The 26,837-nt window shown below is 41.1% G+C and overlaps 1 protein-coding gene and 2 long non-coding RNA genes across 5 annotated transcripts in view; all 3 read right to left on the bottom strand.

Moving 5' to 3' along the window:
- Positions 1-536: 536 nt before the first annotated feature.
- LOC113611844 (uncharacterized) lies at positions 537-2,746 on the bottom strand. The gene is made up of 2 exons (XR_003429629.1): positions 2,698-2,746; positions 537-834 (listed from the first exon to the last, which is right to left on the bottom strand). It is a non-coding gene; the product is annotated as an uncharacterized LOC113611844 (long non-coding RNA).
- On the bottom strand, positions 2,743-16,657 carry LOC113611843 (uncharacterized). Of its 3 annotated transcripts, XR_003429628.1 has the most exons (4): positions 15,923-16,657; positions 12,054-13,210; positions 10,960-11,083; positions 2,743-2,792 (listed from the first exon to the last, which is right to left on the bottom strand). It is a non-coding gene; the product is annotated as an uncharacterized LOC113611843 (long non-coding RNA). The 3 variants fall into 3 exon arrangements; XR_003429626.1 differs by lacking the exon at positions 15,923-16,657 and having other exon boundaries at positions 12,054-14,031; XR_003429627.1 differs by lacking the exons at positions 2,743-2,792; positions 15,923-16,657 and adding an exon at positions 8,355-8,536 and having other exon boundaries at positions 12,054-14,031.
- A 211-nt stretch (positions 16,658-16,868) lies between these two features.
- Positions 16,869-26,837, bottom strand: part of CYBB (cytochrome b-245 beta chain) — a 35,171-nt gene continuing 25,202 nt past the window's right edge. Inside the window, exons 9-13 of the mRNA XM_027091235.1 lie at positions 26,094-26,347; positions 25,088-25,250; positions 23,301-23,447; positions 20,892-21,016; positions 16,869-18,953 (exon numbers count right to left, since the gene is read on the bottom strand). Coding sequence (XP_026947036.1) covers positions 18,827-18,953; positions 20,892-21,016; positions 23,301-23,447; positions 25,088-25,250; positions 26,094-26,347 — 816 coding nt within the window. The 3' untranslated portion in view covers positions 16,869-18,826. The remainder of the gene's footprint in view (positions 18,954-20,891; positions 21,017-23,300; positions 23,448-25,087; positions 25,251-26,093; positions 26,348-26,837) is intronic.

The raw sequence follows: 26,837 nt of genomic DNA, 5'->3' as shown, positions 1-26,837 counted from the left end.
AACCCCTTCCACAGCCATTCACCTCTCACATCCAATCTCCCCAGATAATCACAGGTACTCCAGGACCCACGGTGGCCCTAGATCTGGAAACCATACTGCACTATATTCAAGGATTATGCCTTAAGCATTTTGTCAAAGTAAATGGAATTACTAAAATAGGTGCACGTTATTCTTACTCAATGGTTAACTGTTTACTTAACATCATAACCTAATTTCGCTCTTATATATTGTCACTAATTAAACTTCTGGGTTTGAAAGTAGGATTCTCTTCCAAGATCATCTTTTTTTTTCCCATTTTTCAACTTTTAATTTTGAAATAACTTTCGACTTGCAAAAAACAAAAAAAGTGAGAAAAATACCACAAAGAATTCCTGAATACCCATCCCCTAGTTTACCCAAATGTTATCATTTTTCATGCCACAGAGAAATGATAAAAATAAGAGAGTTAACATTAGCAAAATACTGTTATCTGATCCACAGTCCTTAAGTTCATCAATTGTCTGACTAATGTTCTTTTTCTGGTCCAGAATCCAGTCCAGGTCCACATGTTGCATGTAGTTGTTTTGTCTCCCTTAATATGGAACAGACTTTCAACGTCTTTGTCTTCCATGACCTTGACATATTTGAAGAGTACCTGCCCAGGTATTTTTTAAGAATGTCCCTCAATTTGGGTTTGTCTGATCTTGACTGAATTCAGGCTAGGCATTTTTAGCAATTTTAGCAAGAATACCATAGAAGTGATTTTCCAAGTTCATCTTCTGAGGTAAACTCCTACCCTCTATCCCAGTGAACGTCAGTATCTTCATTCATTTACCTCGATCCTTCGTCATTATTCTATGAAGATCCAGGGTAGTAGTTAAGCTTGGTGGGAGACACACCACCCAGATTCAAGTCCTAACTGCTTTGTTTCCTAGAGGTATGACACTGGGAAAATTGCTTAATATCTCTATGCCTCAATCTCCTCCTCTGAAAAGCAGGAATAATAGTTGTGAGGATTCAATGAGGTGAAGCATATAGCATCTTTAGCACATAGCAGAAGCAAGAAGATGGAGTCTGCCCCAGCCTGGGTCCATATAGGAGGAAAATGTTGAACAGTCTCCCCTCACCCCCAGCCAACATGCAATGGTCATGTAGTATAGCAAGAAGTAAGCTTCTATTGCTTTAAGTTGGTAAGATTTGGAAGTTGTTTGTTACTGCAGCAGAGCCTAATCCTGACTTACTGACATAGAAACTGAGATCAGAAGTAGGGCATACTGTGACAAAACCTAAAATAGGCCTTCCCTGGTGGCACAGTGGCTAAGAATCCACCTGCCAATGCAGGGCACACGGGTTCAAGCCCTGGTCCGGGAAGATCCCACATGCCGCGGAGCCACTAAGCCCATGCACTCCAACTACTGAGCCTGCACTCTAGAGCCCGCGAGCCACAACTACTGGGCCCACGTGCCACAACTACTGAAGCCCGTGTGCCTAGAGCCCATGCTCTGCAACAAGAGAAGCCACCGCAATGAGAAGCCCGCGCACCACAATGAAGAGTAGCCCCCGCTCGCCGCAACTAGAGAAGGCCCGCAGGCAGCAACAAAGACCCAACGCAGCCAAAAAAAAAAAAAAAAGGAAAACTTAAAGAGAAAAACCTCTAAAATAAATGACTTTGACATAGCGATCTGTTGGTGAGTGGCAAAAAAGCAGATACTGAAGGCTGAAAAAGTGAAGATCTTTGTTATGCAAGAGGCAAAGCATTTGTTAAAAATGTTGCCTGTAGTCACTTGTATCTAAAATCATGTATCTATTAAGCCTGTAGCTCTAGGAGGGAAAGATGGAAAACTTAATGTTGGCAACGTGCTCTTGGCTGTTAACTGAGAACTGACTGGCTTGCAGGTAGAAATTACAGTAACTCCTGGGTATCAACCAACATTCCTGGGCTTTGAGCTTAATGCTGTGACAGGAAGGGAGACCTTTGGGGTTGTCAACCTTCTGCAAGGGCTGAGCGTATTTTGTATACAAAAGGACCATGAACTGCTGGTGCTCTCCACAAGTGTCAAGTATTACTTGTAGGCATGTGGCAGGATAGCACTTTCCAGTTCCCTTGATATTAGGCATAATATCAATATTATTAGGTACAAAATCAAGAAGTAAAGAAGTGAAGCCAAAGAAGTAAACACAGTCCCTTTTAAGTCACATTAAAAAGTCGGGGCTCTATTCTGAAGTAGTAGGAAGCCTTGAAAGTTTTTCAAAAGAGGAAAGACATAAGATGGACTGACCGGGATTGCATTTCCCACCGAAATTTAGAACAGGCTGAAGTTTTGTAAGCAATATCTATGCATGAATCTGATCATGTGAAATCTGATCAGAATATCCAAAAAGTAACATAACATAACATAACACAACACAACATGGAGTAAAAGTGAGAATTCCCTTTCACCTAACCCCAAATCTCTCTTACTTCCTCAGATTATCATATCATTATTTTGGTGTGCATCTTTCCAGAACTTTTTACATATACCTAATTCTCCTGTGATTTGTCTACAGGCAGACCTCAGAGATATTACAGTACCAGACAACCACAATAAAGCGAATATCTCAATAAAGCGAGTCACACACATTTTTTGGTTTCCCAGTGCATATAAAAGTTATGTTTATACTATACTGTAGTCTATTAAGTGTGCAATAGCATTATGTCTAGGAAAACAATGTACATACCTTAATTAAAAATAATGCTGTTGGAAAAATGGTGCCGACAGACCTGCTCCACACAGGGTTGCCACAAATTTTCAATTTGTAAGAAAACACAATATCTGCAAAGCACAATAAAGGGAAGGACAATAAAATGACGTATGCTTGTAATAATTCTGAAATCAGAAAACCAATAAACAACATTTACATTATTATGACATTATAACATTATACATAATATAGATCATTATTTTTTATTAGTATTATTATCTTCGAGCTGAGTTGTGCTAGTATTATTTTTCCTTCTCTATGGATCTAATGTCATGTCTATACCACTAAAGAGAGAATATTCCTAGAGTGACGTCTGAATGGATTCCTTTTTTTTTTTTTTAACTCCCATCCAATGCTTTTCCCACATGCTCAAGAAACCCAGCTCTCTAACACTTTACTTATTCCATCAACTTCCTTTATTTCCTGGAGATCATTTTGGAGCACTCTTCTGCTTCTGTCTGAAACAGCTGCTCAGCCTGAAATACACCACAGCCATAATCCTGGGACATTTTTTCTCTGTTCTCCTGGGTTAGAACAATTGCTTTCTAGATCCCATTTCCTCATTTGTTTTAGATTACTTCCTCATTTTTCAAAAATACAGCCTCAAGTGACTTCTCAGGAAAGAGTTACGGGAGGTTAATTTTAGTGTACCTAAAAATCTGAAAATGTCTTAGAGTTCCAATTGCTCCATGTACCCACTAACACCAAAAGTTTTAATTTTAGCTGTATTGGTCGATACGAGGTAGGATTGCCTTGTGATCTTAATTTGAGTTTTCCTGATAATATTGAGAAATTTTCATGTTTATTGGCTATTTAGATATATTTTGTTGAGAAGTGACTGTCCAAGTGTTTTATTCATTTTGAATTTTTTTGTCTCTGTTACAGATCTGTACAAGTTCTTTATATATTTGGAATATGAGTCCTTTATGGATATATGTATTGTAATTATCTTCTCCCCATCTGTGACTTGTCTTTTTACTTGCTTAATGATATTTTTTGATGAACCGAAGTTCCTAATTTTATAAAGTCGGATTTTTAACTTTTTTCTTTTATGGTTAGTGCTCATCGTATACTGTTTATGAAATCTTTGCCTACCCCCAAGATCATAAATATAGTCTCCTATGTCTTATTCTAGAAGTTTTGTTCGTTACCTTTTCCATTTAGGTCACTTAGGTCTATGCTGATCTCTAATTTCGGTAGAGGTCAAGGTTTATATGATTCCATATGGATGTAGAATTGTTCCAGCACCATTTATAGAAAAGACCATCCTTTCCCTTGACTTAATTGCAATCGTACATTTGGTTTACATCAAGTTAATATATTAACTTGATTTATTAATATATATTAAGTTGAATATACATATAAACTTGAAAAAATATATATAGCTTATTTTATATCCTTGCCCTTATACCACACTTTCTTAATTATTATACCTTCATAGCGTGCTAGTAAGTTATAAATTGGGACAACCACTTTGGAAAAGTTTGAAAGTGTCTATTAAGAACCTGCAGGGACTTCCCTGGTGGTCCAGTGGTTAAGACTCTGCACTGCCACTGCAGGGGGCATGGGTTTGAGCCCTGATTGGGGAAATAAGATCCCGCATGCTGCACAGCACAGCCAGGAATTAAAAAATAAAAATAAAAAATAAAAACCTTCAAAAAATACACTATTCTATGATCAAGGAATCTGACTCCTACATATATGCATATGTCTACCAGAAGATATATAAGAATGTTTAGAGCAGCTTTGCTCATGATAACCCAAACTTGGAAACAAACCACATGTTTATTAATGGAAGAATGGATAAATGAATTTCAGTGGCATCACACAATGGAAGATTACACCACCATAAAAAAGAAGAAACTTCTGCTGCACACAACATGGATGAATCGCAGGAAGATTTTTGAGCAAAAGACACAAAACTGCATATACTACAGGATTCCATGTGTATGAAATTCAGAGCTTGCAAAAAACAACAAGTATATGATATTAGAAGTCAGAACAGTGGTTACCTCTAAGGGGTAGGGGATTGACTGTCAAGGGGCATGAGGGAAATCGGGTTCTGGAGATGTTCTATATCGCGATCTTCATGGTGTTACACGGTGCCTACATATGTAAAAAATTCTCGAGTTGTACAGTCAAGATTAGTGCTCATTATACAACTTGCTTTACATATATTATATGTCAATAAATAATTCGAGGGAATTCCCTGGCTAACTGCTGGCGGTCCAGTGGTTAGGACTCGGTGCTTTCACTGCTGAGGGTACGGGTCAATCTCTGGTGGGAGAACCAAGATCCCGCAAGCCACGAGGCATGGCCAAAATAAATAATTCAAAAAAAGGAAAATGGAAGTCAGAAAATGTCTTTATTCTGCCTCACCATGGAGTGTTTAGCTGGGTTATGGGATATAAACTATGTGCTTCTTTCTCTTGGATTCTCTCAAATGCCTCCTTTCTTTCCCTCTTGGTCAGAGCCCCATCTGTGTGGGCTGGCTCCTTTCCTCCCCACACAGACTTCAGTGAAATGGCCCGATGCAGAGTATGATGTCTTCCTAGTTCCTGACACGTCACTGAGGCTGGACGATGCAACCCAAAAGTGTGACCAATATTCCAACACCAGCTGGGTGTCCTACAATTCAATTCAGTTCTGACACCATCTACCTGGAGTTATCAACAGATTACACAAGTTAAAGGCTCAGTCCCACAAGATGGCTCCCATTTCAGATGCCAATCACAAGTCCCAGGTTGTCACCTGTACTTCTGACCCACGGGCTATAAATTGGGGTTCCCACAATCCCCTCCTCAGCTTTGATAATTTGTTAGATCAACTCACAGAACTCAGGAAAACATTTTACTTTCTAGATTACCAGTTCATTATAAAAGGATACAATTCAGGAATAGCCACATGGAAGAGATGCATAGCTTGAGGTACGGGGGAGGAGCCGCAGAGATTCCACACCCTCTTGGGACGTGCCACCCTCTCAGCACCTCTATGTGTTCAGCAACCTGGAGGCTCTCCGAACTCTGCAGTTCAGAGACGCTTACGGAGGCTCCATCACACAGGCAGGATCAGTTATTAACTCAATCACCAGCCCCTCTCCCCTTTCTGGAGGATAGGGAAGTGGAGCTGAAATTTCCCTGCTTCTAATTATGGCTTGATCTTTCAGGTGACCAGCCCCTATACTAAAACTCTCTAGAATTCTGTCCACCAACAGTCACCACATTCGAACCAAAGATGCTCCCATCACTCAGGAAATTCCAAGAGATTTAGGAGTTCTGTATCAGCAACTGGGGTCAAAGACCAAATATTAGAACAAAAGATGTTCCTAGCACCTATATTGCTTAGGAAATTACAAAGGTTTTAGGAGATCTGGCCAGTAGTCCGGAATATATATATATCTTATATTGCAACGTCATAGGAGGTTACAGTCCCATGGAATGGATCTTGACCAGTGGAAAACAGACACGAGGAATACACTGGCAAGATAAATTCCCACCCCTTTCTTTCTTGGACCACTTGGAGGTGCAGTGCCTTTCGAAGACCTTCGAGAGAAGACTCAAGCACTGAGCATACACACGTAATGAGTTTGGGGCTCAATGTGAATCGGTGGTCAGTGCAGTGATGCTTAACATCTGGTGCTTCATACTTCCTTGCCTCACTTCCCCTGTTCCTCACCCTCACCACCCTGGGCTTATACCTAGCAAGCAAAGTATCACCACTTTAATCTTTGCTTTAAACTCTGCTTTTGAGAGGCCCTACTCTGAGATAGCATAGAATTCAAGGTTGAATATAACTTCCAGCAAAACTTTGAGGGCCTTAGTTCATGGTCTTCTAGTTGCCAGTGTTGGTAGAAACAGTTTGAGTCTTTCTGCATTATGGGTTAACTGTGTTTTGATTTGTTTGATTTTGCTTTAATTTTTCTTCTCTGTAGGCTATTGCCATCTTGCTTTAACCTGATATTCTGAAATGTTGTAAAATTGTGTCTAGATGTGGGGATGTGTTTTCAATGTACTGGTTACTCAGTGGAATCTATCAGCGTGATGACTTGTGTCATTTAGCGCAGATAAATTATCTTATCTCTTTGATGCTTTTCTCCCACCTGCTATCTCTGTACTCTTTCTGGAACTTTCATTGGTTGGATGAGGGATTCTACTCTTGTCAGTCACAGTTGTCACTATTCTCCTTCTTTACCTCTGGTATCTCCATGTCCCTAAACCCTCTGGCATTCTTCAGGATAGGTAGGCATCTTCCTAAGCTTTAGTCTCCTCCTCACATAATTCTGGTTTTGGTTTCCTCCATCCCAGTTCATGAATCACCACTCCTCTACCAATTATCCAGCTTCTAGGAATATGTTGAAATCTTTTATCCCTTGATGGTCCTCTTCTATTCTTTTTGCATGGGTTATACTATTATTATTTTTAAATGTGCTTTATGAGTCTTGGGAGAAAGAGAAGGACAATTGCTTAGGGTCAGTTCACCATCTTGAACTGTAAGTGTCTGAATTTTTATTGTGTAGTTCAATCTGTCTTTTCCACGTGACTTGTGGGTTTCATGACTATTTAACAAGGCTATGTTTTTTCTAAATGCTGGGTATGCTTTGGATTCATTTTCCCAGTATAATCTTCACTTAGAGAAGAGCTTATAAGTTCTCTGCCATCTGAAAGCAATCAATACCACCTTCAGCAGAACTTTATCCAGCAGGTCAAAACTTCCTCATTTCTGAAAATAACTAATTTTGTTTTTAAATACCAGTAAGAAAGTGAAAGTTAAAAGAAAAAACTTTTTTTAGTATATTCTGTATTTTTCACTTTCAGCAGAAGATTTAAGGCATTGTTTTTATAAGCATAAAACTACTTTTCTTTTTCAATGCCTTAAATATCATGTAACTGTTTTCCCCTCCCCACTTTTAAAGCAACCTAATTCTTGATTTTTATCTTTAAATTAATTGTAAACAAAGTTTATTTTTTTAAGGAAAACCTATACAAGTTCGCCTTCCCTTTCTCCAAGAAATGTGGACATTCCTGTACTGGAAATTAGACATACTAACTTATTATTAGACATACTAATAATGCAAAACTTAAGCCGTCTAGGAACACCCTGAAATGAGTCATTCTCAATATCTGCACTTTCCAGATAACTGAAAATTTACCCTTTAAACAAAGGCAAAAATCTTAACCACTGTGCATGAATATTTAGCTGACTCAACATGATTTAACTCTTTTGTGAATGGAGTATTAAAAACATCATTGCCACTACACATGTTATTGTGTCAAATTGTAGGTTCTAATGAGTATTCCCAGCCCTTTAGGTTCTGGCCAGTACACTGACCAGAGAAAAAGTTCAGTGTTTATAGCATTTGTTGAATATGAATGAATGAATGAATGAAGACATACAGTACCAAAAGAAAAAAAAAAAGGAATACAGTACCATGATGCCTTTAAGTTCTGTTGAGGTATATGGACCTCTTTGCCCTTACACTAAATGACCCCAGATTGTTGTGCTTCTGAGTTACGGGCCTCTCACTGCTGCGGCCTCTCCCGTTGCGGAGCACAGGCTCCGGACGCGCAGGCTCAGTGGCCATGGCTCACGGGCCCAGCCGCTCCGCGGCATGTGGGATCTTCCCGGACCGGGGCACGAACCCGTGTCCCCTGCATCGGCAGGCGGACTCTCAACCACTGGGCCACCAGGGAAGCCCGCTTCTGAGTTTTTGAGTCTGTTTGTAGCATTTCTTTCTTTGTCCTTTCTTTAGGTTCTCAGATGTCACTTGGTACCATTGTGTGTATACCTCTAATAATTCTTCTCTCTTCTTTTAACCCTGGGACCAAGATCACGAAGCTTGTTATGGCAAGTGTGAAAAAGCTCTGACTGAATTTCAGATTGTTTTTGGCAGATTTGGTTTCAGAGTTTAATGTACTGTTTGTGGATTTTAGTTCTACTTTGGCAGCTCAGACACTTCCTCCTGCCCTCATCCCCAGTTTTTAGTTCTGTTTCAGACAGTAAGATTGCCCGATAGCTTATTTCTACATAGAACAACATGCTAGTCATTTGGGTAGAACTGTCTAAAATAAATTTCCTGTATTTTCTACGTGGCAACAATTTGGGCTCCATGATCCCAGGGATTTTCAAAGCAAGTAAAACGCCACATAAGTCATGACAATTCAAAGGATATAGTGTTTTTACTCACAGTGAAGCCAACATGTTCTTTATGGCAACCCCCAGAAAACTTTCCCAGGCAATGTGAGCATGAATATAATCACCTTCAACTCTCATCCTGGACCCCTCCAGATTCGGCACTACTAGGTCGAATCTGCTCCATTCTACACATTTCACCGTTGAGCAAGCCAGCCTGGGCATACTATCATGGAAAAGGTAGACGAGAAAAAGAGAGAAGAGAAGCATGCCAGGTTTCTTGAGGTCTAGACTCTAGAACACACACATCAATTTCACTGCATTCTATTGGTCAGTGCAAGTCACAGGAATAGCCCAGATTCAAGCGGTGAGCAAATACACTCCTCTTGATGGAAGAAACTGTGAAGCCACATATCAGAGGACATGGATACAGAGAGAAGTGGAAAATCGGGGCCACACTGCAATCAACTGAAATGTTATTTACTTTTTTTAAAGCAAGGAAAAAGAATCACTCCATTTAATTTTAATATTCCCTATTTTGTTTCACTCCGTCTAATTAATGCTGTATCATCTAGTGATGTTTCATTTTTTCCCTATTTCCACCTCCACTCTCGATATACAATATCTTAAAGAGGAAGATTTCTCAAAATGCATTTTTCTACCTACCAAGTGGAAAGTAAAATTTGCTGAATGTTTTCTACAAAGGAAAAAAGTGCAAAAAGTCATATTCCTGAAAGGAGTTTTACAGTCTACTTTCATTGTGAGTTGGATGTGGCCTTTGATCTCAGTAAAGTCACAGGCACATTGGCCCTAGAAGAATGAAACACCGAGTAATAAATGCACCAGGAAGTTGACAGCAGAGTTGCCTGAGTTTAATACTTTAGCCCTGGATAGGTGCTGCAGAGGTCCCAACTGGAAAACAGGATCATCAGATAGGTGTGCTGACCTTCATTAGCTACATATGGAATAACTACCATGTGAATCGTGTGCTCTGGTGATTTTCAGCCACTACAGGTGCGTTAACTAACCCCAGGTAATGCTTAGATAGCATGATTCTTTTTTCTTATCAACCAATGCAAGGATATCTGAAATTTGCTCTAAAATCTCAGGAAAGACAAAGGTGATTCCTTCCTTCTGCCCTGAATTCCCCACCGTCCCCCATCTGATCTGAAAGAGTGATGTTTAGCTTCTATGTGAGTGGGAGGGCTGGTGATTTTCTTGTTACTTAATTGGGAACTGCATGACTGGAAAGAGGAAGCCATGTTTAGTAATCAAGTGATCTAACACAATGGTAAACTTGGTGATTACTTAATATTCTAATGTAATTCTGAAACTTATGAAGGTCTTTTGAGCCTAATTTTTAAAACATAAGTCAGATTAACTGTATTTGGAGTAGTCTTCTCCGAAGGATGAAGTTTCAGAATATAATACTTTGGGCTGTTTCCAGAAATCAGACAGGTACAGTTCTCAGAGTAAGATCAAGAAAATAAATTCATAGCGGCCACTATTCATGTCTAATGTTTCTTAGTACTTCCTTTTGTCCACAGAATGGTATATACACAACAACATTTAGAGTTGAGAAATTGTCCTTTTATAACTTAGCTTCTTCCTCATGCAATTTTACTTCATAACACACCCACACCCCCCCCCACACACAATATTGACGATAACTGGCCTTTTCTGTCAGATAGAAATCCTTTATGCACAAAATAAATATAAAAATGTAGATTACATAAATATTATTGAGCCACTCTGAAGGCTTCTTTTCTCCAAGCAAAATCACTCCATTTCTTAATAGGTCCATTCGTAAGTGAAAATTAGGTTACGGGATAGTGACGTAGGAGAACCCAGCTTCCTGATCTCCCTACAAAGATTAATGACTGGACACTCTCCCTGAACAGAAACAGCTCTGGGAAACCTCTAGAGTCCACTTAGGGACTTTCAGCAACACCGTGGAACAAAAAACCTGAGAACAATCACACACAAAGAAAAGAAAAACGAATTCTTTCGGCCCCCCATCACCCCTCCACCCCAGCCCCTGCAGCTGGCGTTGTTCAGGGCTAAGAAGGAAGCTCCCAGTTAGAAAGAGTGCCCCTCACCAAAACTTACCCCTTCCTTAAGAGTGGGGTGAGTGACAGCGTCCTCAGCTTCCTGGGACCCCTCACGAAGGTTCTGCTTCAGTTTCACCCCACCCCACCAGCAAAGCTGAAATGTCAATACAGCCGGCTACGAGCTAGGAAGGAAAGCAGAGGCTATTATTAGCAGACACGTAGTGGGAGAGAGCGTGATTCACAGAGACCCGCCCTGCACAGAAACTCAGGTTTTCCCACTGATGAAGCCAATGGCCAGCACAGCTGCTGCAGACGCGCTGCTGATATCTCCAGCTTTTGCCCCACAGGTATTCTGTTCAATGACGCTAACTACCTGAGTCTCTCCCTGCTCCCCACCTACTGCCACCCCACCCACCAGAAGCGAGATCACACCTGCAGCCAGTGAGCTCTCTGCGGCTGGGCAAGTGTAAGAGGCCAGCCGCCTGAGTCCCTCCCCACCCCTATCAGAGCCCTGGAGCCATGCTCACAGCCGGGTAGAGCTTCTGCAGCTGCCTAAGTGCAAAATCCCAGCCTGCTCCCCACCCCTAGGTGATCCCACGGCCTGCTCTGGAGGCTAGCCCCTGTAGCTGTGCACCACTGCAGCCTGCAAGCCCGGGGGAGGGTGTGTAGCCACGGGTGAGTGAGCAGCCATGGGTGAGTGCACGCACGACCACAGCTGCTTGTGGGCCCAGATCAGGCCGTGTCTGTCACTGGCCAGCACCACCCTGCCCACCTCCGGCTTTGCACCTGCACGCCCCCAGCCTGACCCCATCACCAGCCTCCACTGCAGGGTGCACACCCAGCAGGGGAGAGTATGCAGCCACAGGAAAGCATGTGAACAGCCAGGTCCCCTGCAGCTACTAGAGAGCACATAGTTAGCCCGACCCTTGCTACCTGCCCTGGTTCCCATCACTACGAGTGTGTCTGCAACTAGCCTCAGTCACTACATGGGCACCTGCAGCTGGCCTCCACAACCAAGTATATGTATACCACCAGTTCTGGCCACCCCCACCGCCTACACTAGCTACTGGAACTGGAGGTACAGTTTAGGATCCTAACAGCCCTTGCAGCCACTGCAGACTGCCCCCAGCCCCCGCCCCATGCAGTACTCACCAAGGACCACACAGCGGCCTGAGCTGAAGAGACACTGCACTTCTCCAGACCACACTTGGCACCCTGCACCAGTAGACCCAGGGTCACAACATGATCCAGTATGCCCCCTTCTGCAGGTAAAAGGCTTCCCTTACAGCAGTCAGTCCATCAAGTCTGGAAGAAATGACTGCTTCTTCAAATATGCTGACATCTATTGAAGGCTACAGGGATCATGAAGAATCAGGGAAACATGTCTCCACCAAAGGAATACAGTAACATTTCAGCAACTGGCCCCAGAGAAATGGAGATCCAGGAATTGCCCAATAAAGAATTCAAAATAATTATTCTACATATGCTCAGAGAGCTACACGAGAACACAGATAAACAATTTAATGCTATCAGGAAACAATACAAGAACAAAATGAGAAGTTCTAAAAAAGATAGAAAAAATAAAAAGAACCAAACAGAAATTTTGGAGCTGAAGAATACAATAACTGAACTGAAGAATTCAACAGAGAGCTTCAACAGTAGACTTTAGCAAACAGAAGAGAGAATCAATGAGTGCGAAGATAGACCAATCGAAATTATCCAATCAATGAGCAAGAAGAAAAAAGAATGGCAAAGGATGAAGAAAGCCTAGGGGAATTATGGGGCACCATAAAAAATAATGTATACGTCATTGGAGTTCCAGAAGGAGAAGAGAGGGGAAAAGGAGAAGAAAGCTTATTTAAAGAATAATGACTGAGAGCTTCCCAAACATGGGAAGAGATTAAGATATCCAAGTTCATGAAACTAATAGGTCACCTAAAAATTTCAACCCAAAACAATCTTCTCCAAGAGATGTAAAACAAAACAAAACAACAACAACAACAACAAAAACTGTCTAAAACCAAAGAGAGAATTCTAAAAGCAGCAAAAGAAAAAAAAAAACTCGTACAAGGGAACTTCTATAAGGCTATTAGTGGATATCTCAGCAGAGACCTTGCAGGCCAGGAGAGAATGGGATGATATATTCAAGACGCTGAAAGAAAGAAGCTGACAGTCAAGAATACTTTACCCAGCAAAGCTGCCTTTTAGAATTGAAGGCAAAATAAAAACTTTCCCTAATAAACAAAAGCTGAGGGGATTCCTTACCACTAAATCTGCCTTACGAGAAATGCTGAAAAGAGTTCTTCAAGCTGAAACAAAAGGATGCTAATTAGTAACATGAAAACATGTGAAAATATACAACACACTGGTAAAAGTAAGCATAGGGTTAGATTCAGAATACTGTAATATGGTGATGTGTTGACTACTTAACTCTATATAAAGGTTGAAGGACAAAAGTATTAAAATGGCTATAGCTTCAACAATTTGTTAACGTCAATCGTTACACAATATAAAAAGATGTAAATGGTGACATAAAAATATAAAAGGGCGTAGAAGAAGGATTGAGTTTTTGTATGTAATCAAAATGAAATTATCAGTGTACGATAGACTGTTATATATATGTTCTATGTAAGCCACATGGGAACCGCCAAGCAAAAATGTACAGTACATACACAAAAGGTAAAGAGGAAGGGTACCACTAAGGAAGGTAAACGTAAAGCGTACCACTAAGGAATTCCTCAATTTACAAAGGAAGACAGCAAGAAAGGAATAAAAGAAAAATAGAACTACAAAATGGCCAGAAAACAATTTAAAAGATCTCATTAGTAAGTCCTTACCAATCGATCATTACTCTAAATGCTAATGGATTGAATTCTCCAATCAAAAGGCAGAGAGTAGCTGGATGGGTAGAAAACAAGACCCAACTATATGCTGCCTACAAGAGGCTTACTTCAGCTTTAAGGACACACATAGGCTCAAAGTGAAGGGATGGCAAAAGATATTCCACGTAAGTGGAAACAAAAGAGAGCAGGAGTAGCTATACTTATACCAGACAACATAGACTTTAAGGCAAAAATGGTAACAAGAGACAAAGATGGTCATTATATAATGATAAGGTGGCCAATTAGTCAAGAAGATATAATAATCATAAATGTATATGCACCCAATATTGGAGCACCTAAATGCATTAAGCAAATACTAACGGATCTGAAGGGAGAAAGAGACAACAATCCAATAATAGTAGGGGACTTCAATACCACACTCTCAACAATGGATAGGTTATCCAGACAGAAAATTAACAAGGAAATGTTGCACCTGAAACACAATTTAGACCAATGGAACCAACAGAAATATACAGAACATTCCATCTAACAGCAACAGAATACACATTCTTCTCAAGCACACACAGAACATTCTCTAGGATAGATTAAATGATAGGTCAGAAACAAGTGTTAGTAAATTTAAGAAGATTGAAATCATAAGTATCTTTTCTGACCACAATGGTATGAAGCTAGAAATCAATAACAGGAAGAAACTGGAAAATTCACAAATATGTGGAAATTAAACAACATGTTCCTGAACGCCAATGGGTCAAAGAAGAAATCAAAGATAAATCAAGAAGTATCTCAAAACAAATGCAAATGGAAGTGCAACATGTCAAAACCTGTGGGTTACTGCAAAGAGTATATCTTAAATGTTCTCACCACAAAAAAAGCGATGGTAATTATATGACAGGATGGAAGTGTTAGCTAATTCTATCACGGTAATCATTTTGCAATATACAAGTGTATCGAATCAACACATTGTATATCTTAAGCTTACACAATGTTACGTATCAATTGTATCTCAATAAACCTGGGGGAAAAAGAAATTGGCAGATTATTGAGGTTTAAGAATCCAGATATTTTGTAACCATCATTATAAAAATTGGTTCAGTGTAATTTCATCAATGAAGGCCAGAATGAGACTGGGTGAAAGACAATTGGAGAAAATGATATTTATACAGTCAGTACATATTCCCCAAATGCTAATTACTAATTACAAAAGTAAAATAATACCTTTACGTTTATAACAGAAGAATCTGGTGATGAAACTTAATACCACTAATAACAGGACAAACTGACAATACCTACCTCCTGATACAATGCACTAAGGATACAATGTCACCTATACGTAGACTATATAGTAAATGCTAGTTTTGTATCAGTGTTAAATTTCTTGGATTGGTTCATTGCATTGTGGTTATATAAGTGAAAGTTGCTGTTCTTTGGAAAAACATTATTTGGTGAATCATCATGCTGTACGCTTTAAATATCTTATAATTTTATTTGTCAGCTATACCTCAATAAAGCTGAAAAAACAACAGAATAAATAAAAGTAAAAATTAGCATGAATCCAGTTAACGAATGTTTCTAAACTAAGGAACCAAGATACTTCGACGGCATAAACCAGAGGTTTATACCACCGCTGTTACCCAGCTATTCTTGGTGCAGAATCTGTACCTAGCACAATAGCTTTAAAAATATCCTTGGTTACTTATACCTTGTCTAATCTGTTAGTGTGGTGTAAAGAACATGGGCTTTTTAGCTAGAAAGATATGGACTTAATTTTGACACAGTCACCCAGTAGTTGTGGGATAGTTTGAGCCTATCAGTTATCCTCTCTCAGCTTCAGTATTTTTGTTTGTTTGTTTGTTTTATCAACGAAATTGGGATAAAATGACTTACAGTGTCCTGAGGGATTAACTGAAGTGGATGTAAAATGTTTGGCATAGTAGGTGTTTATTAAACATTAGCTATTTCTATTATTGACATTTATTTCAGTTAATGACCTTCCCCCCCCCCCCACCCCGTGGCAGCATATGCCCACACCTCTATCCCTTTCCTACATGGGGCGGGGGGTCATAACTGGTTGACTCGCTTAGAACAATGACCAGTACAGAACCATGAGCACATGATGGCAGCTAATTGCAAAGTTAGAACCGAAAAGGTGAGTGGAAATGAAAAAAAAAGAGGTCTTACACTAGGACTTCTTTGCCTTTGAAATTCTGTCTGCAATGTCAGGTGACACTCCCTTGTCCATTCCCTTATACCAGTGCTGTGAGGGTCACCAGGACATTAGTACAGAACTCAGTACTCAGTTTTCCCTTCTCAATCCAGAAATTGTGCAGTGTTTGACATATCTACAAAAACACAGAGAATCTCAATCCCACTGGGGCAGAGAAAATCTTTGCCACCTGAATCCACCCTTGAATATGAAGATCAATAACACAGACACAGAGAGAGCTCATTCATTTTAATAATTGAGCACAGTTTTGATAGTTCTTCCCAGGGTCCCCCCACCCCCCGTAAACTATTCACACACAACATCTACAAGTATTCAAATTTCATAAATGCAGTGTTGCAAAAGCAAAAGAAATAAGAAAAGCCTTCATAGCCTTGAGATTAAAAACAATGCTTAATCGTTTTCTCACTACCTGTTACTAAATACTAAATGCTAAAAAAGCTGTGCGGGCAGCCGATGGCTGGGGAGAAGGATGGAGAAGGAAGCTCTCATAATGACAACAGCTTTTACACTCATTTTTCATCTCATAACCAGGATAACACAGGGAAGATCTCTCTATTTTGGTAACTCTGTTGGTGTCAAAAATAGAAAACCCTGGGGCTTCCCTGGTGGCGCAGTGGTTGAGAGTCCACCTGCCGATGCAGGGGACACGGGTTCGAGCCCCGGTCCGGGAAGATCCCACATGCCGCGGAGCGGCTGGGCCCGTGAGCCATGGCCGCTGAGCCTGCGCGTCCGGAGCCTGTGCTCCGCAACGGGAGAGGCCACAGCAGTGAGAGGCTCGCGTACCGGGGGGAAAAAAAAAAAGAAAACCCTGGAGAAACATTTTCAGAGCAACAAATGGAGTTGGTTTTACTTACGCCACACAGGTGAGCGAGGGCCCAGATTCTCAGACTCCTTATTAACTCTGGTTCCCCCTCTGGCTCACACTTTGGTGTAAAGAACTGAAGCTATCAACACAGAGCCTGAGTCATAGTAATAACACAATAAAAGTTTGTTGAATGAATGAACTGATACCTGGGGTGCAGTGTGAACAGGCTGGACCTAAGTTTCTCTTTGCAGAAACAGTCTTGGGACATTGTGGGGAGGTGACATTCTCAAAGCAAGCCTGACTTGTCAGGACCGACCCTCAGTGCCCGGGGCATCCTGGGAACCCAAAGGAACAACTGAGTTCTTACTAGTTCAGCCCAGTCCCCTGAATATGCCCACTCAGCATCAAATTCATGGCCAGAATTTCAGATTCAATACCATATGTTATCAAAATAAAATGAATATGTGTGTACCTCCTGCAATTACATTCAATACGTATAAGACTTTAAGAAATCTGGGGTAGAAAGTGACCCCCTTCACCTACCATTCCCTTTTGCCTTTTTTCGCTTTCTCTCACTCTCCTTCTATTCTCTTCCCCCTTCCCTCCCCTTTCCTCCTAACCCCATCTTCTGCCCTTCCCCCCTACTCCCTTCTCTTTCTTTCTCATGATCAAAGTTGAATACTTCTAAATATCTGTGGCCCCAGAGGATATAACACATAAAGCTGTTTTTAGTTCCCAGAAGTAGGAGCAGTCCTGAGGCGGGAAAAAAACCTTTCTGGCCACATTAACAATGATTTAGAGACTCTCAAACTCACGGATATCCAGAACATTCTACTGGGTATGAATCCAATACCTACACAGTAAGCTAGGGATTTTAGTTTCTGGGATGTAAATTTCATCATGATCATGATGATAGAAAACTAAATTGTTAGTTACACCAGTAAGATCCCTTTCCCATGTGTATTTAAGTAAAACAAAGTGTGGATGCTATTTAAAGCAGATGGGCGTATCAGATACGTATTTGTCACAATTCTTAATTTCAGATTCACAAGTGCTGGCTGGAGGAGACTGTTTCCGGCAATAAATCAGTTTGCATTTCTTTCATAGCATAAGGAGCCGGCCAGAGTTAGGACAGGAGTTCAATTCTCTGCCTCTATCTCCCTTTCCTGCATGTTTCAAATAAAAATGTTTGGACAGGACAACCTACTGGTTACTAACCTTAGCCTGTTCTTTACCTTCAAGAGAATCAGGTTCCTTTGGTCAACAAGAGTCTCAGAAGTGATTTCCTCAGATAATCCTGTTTAAAGCTTTCAATTAGTTCTACCCTGGCATTGTATGGTTTTAAAGGTCCTTTCATTCATTCATTCATTCAGCAAACTTTCATTGAGTATCCACTCTCTGCTGGGGCATACATTAATTCCAGTCAGTCTAATATTCTTTTGTAGGAGGAATCTCTGACCCAGTTAGGCTGCTGCATTGGTAAACTGGAGTGTGCTGTCACCATTAAGTGATGAATCACTCTCAACATATGTTATCTCTTATTTGGAAAATTTCCTTTGATAGGACAATAATGATAACAAAGATGACACAAAAGGGAATATGAAAAGTTACTCCCTGGTTTGCTTCTTCTTTTGGGGAGTATACAAACCTATTTCCAGGCAGCCTGGTATTGCTGAAAGATCACCAAACCTAGAGTCAGATGGTCTAGAGCCAGTCTCAGCTTTAATCTTAGGGAAGCTACTTCACCATTTTGAGCCCCCATTTTTTAATCCTGAGACCTGAGTCTGAGAATCCTTGCCCTACCTTTCTCTGGAATTACTGTGAGGAAACAAAATGAAAAAATGTGTATATAATTGCTCTGAAAACCATAAAGCCCCATACAAATGCAAATTTATGACTTAAACAATCTTTGACATTCCTTTCAGGGCAAATCATCACATTATAGTTTCTCTTTCTCTCTTTTTCTTGAAAGGAGGGAACTTATATTATCAACTGGCATTATTGGGGCATTTGGCGGTACAACCCACATTTATTTCCTCATGGAAGAGACCAGTTAGAAATTTTCCTTATTGAAAATGAAATGCACTCCCCTGGGGCCAGAGTCGGAGTTGGAGATGCACTGTTTATTGAGGGTTTCAGCCAACGCTTCCGGTCCACAGAGGAAAACTCCTATTCTGGTACTTTTGGGAAAGAAAGAAAAAATACAGTTTCAGGCTTTGGGATGGGCTCAATTACAAAGCACATGGGGGGATTTCCTATTGATTTCAGGCCTCAGAGCAGAGTCTCCTCTGCTCCTTTGTCCTTCCGCAAATGACAGAGTTCAGGTTACCATGAGGGAGCGTGGCTCGGCCCTGTTTGCGGGGCTGGGAGGGGCGGGCAGCTGGCTACTTCAAAAGGCAGCTGACTTCTCTGAAAAAATGACATGCAAGCAGGGTTTGCGGAAACTTCTACTACAGGGAAAATGAGGGTGAATTTGTGAGCCTGTGGGCTACTGCCCTTCAGGGCTCTATGTCCCCAAACACTCCAGCATCTTAAAATCAAGGACAAACCCGCTTCAGGAACACCACCTCTGCCAACAGCTTCGTGTGACTTCATCCCTCAACATTTTAGACTTTAAAGCCTTGCTCCTCTAGCTCTGGTTCCGGACCAGTAGCCTCGGTGTCAGCTTTTTAAGAACGCAGATTCTTAAAGTAGGTCAACTGTGTTTTTAAATTGTTATAACTTCACACCTTTTTGAAATCTGCCCTACAAAATCGGTTTGGCTTAAATGTCAAAGCCGTGACAATTTGTTCTTTGATGTGATTGTATTTCCAATTTCTTGTTCACGTAAGATTTCAGTAAAACTCAAAAATCTATTCAAAACCAAGAATGTAGATGCTTTGGCCCTACCCCACATGTACTAAATCAGCGTTTCAAAAAGCTTCCCCAAGTGATTTATATGTTCATCAACGTGTAAGAAGCAATGGCGTAAAGAGTGTATTTATGGTGATTGCTTGAGTTTGTCATGTGTTCTAGATTTTAGAAATGCAGTTTTCAGACTTCTAGCCCGCCACGATACACAGGAGAGCATGGAAGAGTGGAAATGGAGCCTGAAGCCAAGAGACAGGTAAGTAGCACTTCTCCTCTTGAGCTTCATTAGAAGCCTTAGTAAACTAAGGCAAATAAAGGTTGCCTGGAGATGTTCTGAGAAATGTTTGCGACTTCAAAGAAGAAAAGGGAGCATCTGAAAATCTAGAGAACGTAAGAGGATAAGCTTGCGAGACAAGCAAGAACTGTAGTGCTTCCTTTGCATCCTGTCTCTTTCTTAAGCTACTTTCCTTTACCAATCAATCTATTCGAGAAACCAACCAAGCCTCGTTCACTCTAAAGTGTAAATGACTGATAAAGAGTTTCAAGAACAGTCAGTACAGTAGGCAGGAAAAACTTAGAAATACCAAGGAATAGTAGCACAATGAAAACTGACCTAAAACAGTTTCTCAGCCTCAGCACTACTCACATTTTAGGTCAGGGAATCCTTTGTTGTGGGGAGCTGTCTTTTATATTATAGAACATTTAGTTTCATGATGACCAAAGCTTTAGTGAGGGCAGGAAGGACCTGGAATATCTGTCAACTTATGATCTTGGACCCAAAAACTATAAATGAAAGTGGGGACAGTGTCTCCTTAGTAATAAATATAAATCATAGAGAATTAATAGAAGTAGATACACGACTGAAATTTAGGAGGTGAAAGAAAAGAACTGAGTTATGGGCCTAGGTGGGGGGAACAGGGTTCAGAAAGTCTGAGGTGGGGCCTGGGAATCTTTGTTTGGTGTGATTTAAAGACTTCCTCTTAAAGTCAGAGATATCTAGAACCTTTTATGGGTGTGAATATGGTAACCTAGGTATTTTAGTTTCCGCAATACATAAATCTAGCCATGTTTGGAAGCTGTTGCTTTCTGTAGACCATGAGCCTCAAGAACACCTTGGCAAGAGGGAAGAGATATGGGAACATATGTATATGTATAACTGACTCACTTTGTTATACAGCAGAAACTAACACACCATTGTAAAGCAATTATACTCCAATAAAGATGGTTAAAAAAAAAAAAAAGAACACCTTGGCGGGGGAATTCCTTACCTGGGGTGTTGACTCCCAATGGTCTTGAACTCATTATCCCAGTTGGGCCGTCCATACAAGGTCTTTTGTTTCAGGCCTGTGATCACATCTTTCTCCTCGTCATGGTGCACAGCAAAGTGATTGGCCTGCAGGAAAGGACATGAATTCAGACAAAAGAGGCATGCTGTATAAACACACACAGATATACTTACGTATCTCACAAACCAAGCTCTAATTACCGTTCTAACTGTATGTATTTGGGGCAAGGCACCATGCTGGAAGCTAGAAGGTCAACACTGAAGAAACCAGTTCTCAAGTAATTTACAGTCTAGAAAGGGAGACCATAGAGGAGGCACAAACATCTCCATGAGGACAAAGAAGGGAGCACGGGTGGGAGGATATGGGAAGGTTTCAGGGTGGCCACATTTGCGCCAGACTTTGAAGTGTGGGTAGGATTTAAATTCTCTATCTCACTGTTTTTCTCTCTGCAGTACGTCTGACAGTCTCTTCTCACCCTAATATACTCCCGCTCCTTTGGGAGAATCACTAAGAATTAAGACAACCATAGACTAAAATGTATTCATATTTTGGTAATGTAATGAGACATCAAACCAAGCCTAAAGCTACTCTGTGTGTGTGTGTGTGTGTGTATGTGTGTGTGTGTGTGTGTGTGTGTGCAGTCATGTGTTGTTTCCTGTGACCATTCTAGGGGGCCTCAGTTTGAACAACAGGTATTTTTTAAAAATAAAAATGGTTAATTACATTTATTTAACAATCAAATCAGATTTTAAATTCACTGGACAGGGAATGGATGATGGGGATGGAAGAGGTTAAGAAGGGTAGTTACCCCGGTTTGATAATCCTGTAGGGACAAAGTTTTGCAAAGCAAAATAACTATTTTTCAATGCAAAGAGATTTCCCACTTAAAAAACTGTGTCTGGCTTATGAAAAAACAAAACTGCAAAGCAATTTATATATTATACATTTTTTCCCCTGGGTTTCATTTTTATCAAATTTTGTTGTTGTTGTTTCATTTTTAAATTGCAGAAGTGGCATCTTAAAAGCACTTTTTCTGGAGCAGCAATTTTCATGGTCATGTGTCCCTGGACCTACGTTTGCAACAAGCCTTTCCTAAGACTTGGAGAACCTATGATAAGCGATATGCCAAAACCTAAATGAGAAGAAGTCGGTTTTCGCAGGGACCAGGTGCCTGTGAAAACTGTCTTAGCTGAGGACCCATTGTGTGGGGATGGCCATCTGAGGCAGTGGCCAGGAGTGGGCAGAGACCCTTGCCTTACCCCCTCACTCAGGGGGACAGTCATGCTGCTTCCAGGCCAAGTCATTAATGTTTGCTTATTTAGAAAGATGTTACCCCCTAGGAATCATTAATTTGTTTCTGAGTTTCTCAGTCTCATCACTTTGGACATTTGGGGCCAGATAATTCTTTGTTGTGGGGGGCTGTCTTGTGAATTGTGACTATCTTATCAATAATTGTAATTAACTGTAATTGTCTTCTCAATCGAAAATTCACATTTCCATTGCTAAATGTCTCAGGAGGGAGAAAGCATATATACCTATATACATATACACATACTACACACACATATATACATATACACATACACACACACCCATATATATATATATACATATATATCACCTTCATTAGATATATATTGATTTATTTACAAATGATAATCATGAACTACTGGGAGTACTAAGAGTGCAGGTTCTGGAGCATTTATTACTTGGATGCCCTTGGACAAATGACCTAACCTGTTCTGGGCCTTGGCTTCCCCATCTGTAAAATCTGGAAAAGAATAATAGCTACTTCATAAGGTTGTTGTGAGGATTTAATTAGACAATCTATGTAAACACTAAGAACAATACTTGGCACAAGCATATGCTTAATAACTATTGCCAGTTATTATGACTCCTTATTAAATGTATTATGTATAGTATAAAACATGCATAAACATAAATTAAAGGAATATATACACATATATATGCATATGTATACATATATATGTATATGCATGTGTATATATAAATACAGACAGAGAGAGAGAGAGAGAGAGAGAGAACGAGAAAGAGCTGATCTTTTCTCTATTTTCTTCCCATAACCCCGTAGATCATCTTGTCCACCTGGTTCGATACCCCTGGTGGAGGCATTGCTCTAACAAGGTCAAAGTCATGGCTTTGATTCCCTTGTAGGCTCCCTAGCTTTGACCCGTCCCACAGATACCAACTTTGAATCTAATATCAACCGTCTGAACAAATGGGGATACTGAGTCAGAGTGAATGTGCTGGATCACCCGAACCCATCGACTGTTCTTAAAAACAGTACACAAGACATTCCAATAACCAAGGGGAAGTCGGTAAGCCCTGGGCACTGTGGGAGGGACCTGAGATTGGGGATCTTTTCCTCACCTGAGACTCATCCCAGCCGGTGAGGTAGATGTTGTAGCTGAGGAAGCCGGCGTTGTCCTTCTCCTGCATCTGGGTCTCCAGCAGCTGCAGCAGGTCTGCAAACCACTCAAAGGCATGTGTGTCCCGGCACAGCCAGTAGAAGTAGATCTGAGAGGGGGACAGACCGTGAAGCAGATTATGTTTCTTTTTTTATTTTTATCTTTTTTTGAAGGATAGTTGATGTATAATATCATATAAGTTACAGGTGTATAATAGAGTGATTCACAATTTGAAAGGTTATACTCCATTTATAGTTATTATAAAATATTGGCTATATTCCCCATATTGTACATTATGTCCTCGTAGCTTATTTATTTTACACATGGTCGTTTGCACCTCTTAATCCCCTACCCCTGTCTTGCCCCTCCCCACTTCCCTCTCCCCACTGGTAACCACTAGTTCTTTCTCTGTATCTGTGAGTCAAGCAGATTATATTTAAATAGGGACCTATCAGCATTGAAATATGGATTTCTACCCTCCCCACCCCCACTTTTCCCTGCTGCTCAGAATGCCTGGAAACATGGGTTTTCAGAAAGCTCTAGATATTTGACAAACTAGCTCACATGAACCTGTTCTGGCCTTCACACGGCAGGGCAGAAAATAAATAGCTTGTTCTCAGAAATCCGTAGCTTAAGAAGAAAACATTGGCCCACAACTTTCCCCCTGGGTCTGCTCTTGCCCTCCTAGGATCCCCGCCTTCCCTTGACCCTCCTCTCAGAAAGACCAATAGGATCTAGACGAGCCATGGCTGCCACCGCACTACTTCCCTACCCGCTACTGGCAGACTTCCCTGAGTTCGTAGGGGAAAAAGTAGTCCTACCCACACCTCCTCCACATCGAAAAGAGGGGAAGCGGAGAATGAAAAGTCAAGGTAAGCTCAACGTGCCTGTTAGAGGTTATCTCTACAGCTATTAGAATGACTCAAGCTTTATTAAAGGTGTCCTTTATTGGGCAATGAAACCAAACTTACATGTAACCAAAACATCCCCCAGGACTTTATTCTGAGGAGACAGCCATAAGAAAGGAAAAAAGTAAAAGTGTCACGAAAAGACATGTCTCCTGCCCTCCCCCTGCAAATAAATGTGCTGGGGGCTGGAAATGGAATCCATGTCAATATCTAACGTAAGATGATAGAAAAATTATTCTATCCTCTCAATGGAACATGAAAGAATCATCAAAAAGCTTGTGACAACACTGAAAAGTACTATATGTTTTAAAAAGAGCAGGACATGAAATTGTACATACTCAATATATACAGCTTTCTAAAAATATGTAAACATGTTGGAAGAGAATTTACAAAAAGTGTAACTATTGGATTGGGGTTGTGGACACTTTCTATTCCCAACTCTCTTCTGACTTTCCAGTAATGCTACACAAATACAGTATATTTGTACTTTCAATAATAGGCTTGCTTATAGAGAACCACATTTATTTATTTGTTTGTTTGTTTATTTTTTTGGCTGTGCCATGCATGGCTTGTGGGATCTTAGTTCCCGGACCAGGGATCAAACCGGCACCCTTGGCAGTGAAAGTGCTGAGTCCTAACCACTGAACCGCCAGGGAATCCCCAGAAGCACCTTTGACTTATCAAACAGCCCTTTTGTGCAAAGCCTGCCTCTCTGAAACTACCTAGAACTTGTCTCCACTTCCGCCAGTCTCTGCCAGCCTCTGCCCTGAAGGCTCTTTGAGGCTTCACTTGGCAGACTGTGGTGAATGCTCCAAGCCCTCTGAAAAAGAAAAGAACCTACCTTTTTGAGCCTCAGATTGGGGGCTTTATTGCAATACTTGTACCAGATCGACTTGAGAATGGATGCAAAGGGCGTGACCCCGATCCCTGCTCCCACCAACATCACCACCTCATAACTGAACACATCTTCACTGGCAGTGCCGAAGGGCCCGTCAACAGCTATCCTGGAGGGAAGCATGGGGGAGATAGTTACACGGACACCTTGCTCTTCAGAGGAGGATGGGGCACACATTATCACTGCAGGTGTGCGACACGTCACTTCAAACTGGGACAATGTATTGATGTGACACTTTGTTCTGTGAGATAGCTTTCAAGTCACCAACTCGGTGTGAACATCGGGGTTGGAAGTAAGAAGAGGAATTTTTAGCTAACTGAAAACATTTGGTAACTCTCAGGGGTATTTTTTTCATGTCCCCAACCCCGTTCACTCACTACGCACGCGCGCGCGCACACACACACACACACACACACACACACAAATGTCTGTGTCTCTTGCCAGGTGAGCCCACACTTGAAATTCCTGCTTACACTGTACATTAAAGTGAGAATTTTCCATGTCATGATATCTTATAAATTTAATATCTCTACTTTTTGTTGGTCTATTCATTGAGTTATTTGACATACTTTTCTTCAGCATCTACTAAGTGCCTGACACCATGTTAGGCGTGTGGGAAGAAAGAGGCCAAGTGAGTAACATCTGGCATTTACCCTCAAATAACGTACACCAATGAAATTTTAAGTATAGCTTTGATTGCAAGTTAATATACCTTGGTCTTGACCCTTACAAATTTATAGGCACTGGGGAATATCCATGATTAATATTTGATTCAAACATTTTATATTTCATATAAGATTTATACATATATGCATAAGCACAGCATACGTATAAAACGGGGAACACCGAGATAGCTCCCTATAGAATCCGTATGTTTCGTCAGACTCAGGAGCTAGTAGAGTGACATTTTTCCTGAACTGATGCACCTTTGTAATAGGCGCTTTGTACTCACTTCGGTAGTTTCCAGGCATCTTGAAACTCCTGCTTATCACAGCCACAAGCTTTGAACAGTCCCTCCGTCCAGTCCCCCACGATGCGGATATGGATGCTAAAGAAGTCTTCCTCGGGGGCAGAGGTCAGGGTGAAAGGGTGCCACTCCAGCCTGGACACCACAGGGCACTTGACGAAAATGTATTGGCCCACCTCCATCTTGAATCCTTTTTTCTTCATCTGTAGCTCGATGGTTTTGAAAGGGTGAGTGACCACCTATGGAACAAAATGTGTCTCTGGAAATGAACCTTTCCCCCAGTACTTGCCTTTTCAGTATCCGTATGGATAAAAGGCTGAGCTAAGATGCCCCACACAGGTCCCTTCTTCAGGGCCAACACAGCAGTTCTTCCAGCAAACCTGCCTCTCACTGGCAACTGCCCTCGGCTGTCGCCCATGGCCAACAGTGAGCTGGGGCAGGGATCCAAAGGCCTGGCCCTTGTCCTCACTTTGGGACAACTCCCAGGGGCCATCGCAGCTGCAGCACTTCCTGTAGGATCAGCTGAGGCTGCAGTTGCAACCACTTCGGGCCAGCAATTTCCTTCCCCCAATCCTGCCTTTCTTTTCTTTTACAGGTTCATCTCCTGAGAACATGCCCCGATAAGACTTCTGCATGCAGTTCTCTGTCTCAGAATCTTTGCCAGGGAATCCAACCTAAGACACCAGCTTAATGTGATTTTCTTTTTCTCTAAGAAGACAAGGCAGTTGC

Source organism: Aethalodelphis obliquidens, unplaced genomic scaffold (genome assembly GCF_003676395.1).
Source record: "Aethalodelphis obliquidens isolate GAN/ISIS:26980383/991018 unplaced genomic scaffold, ASM367639v1 scaffold71, whole genome shotgun sequence".
NCBI lineage: Eukaryota > Metazoa > Chordata > Mammalia > Artiodactyla > Delphinidae > Aethalodelphis > Aethalodelphis obliquidens.
This window is presented reverse-complemented; position numbering and strand designations above follow the sequence as displayed.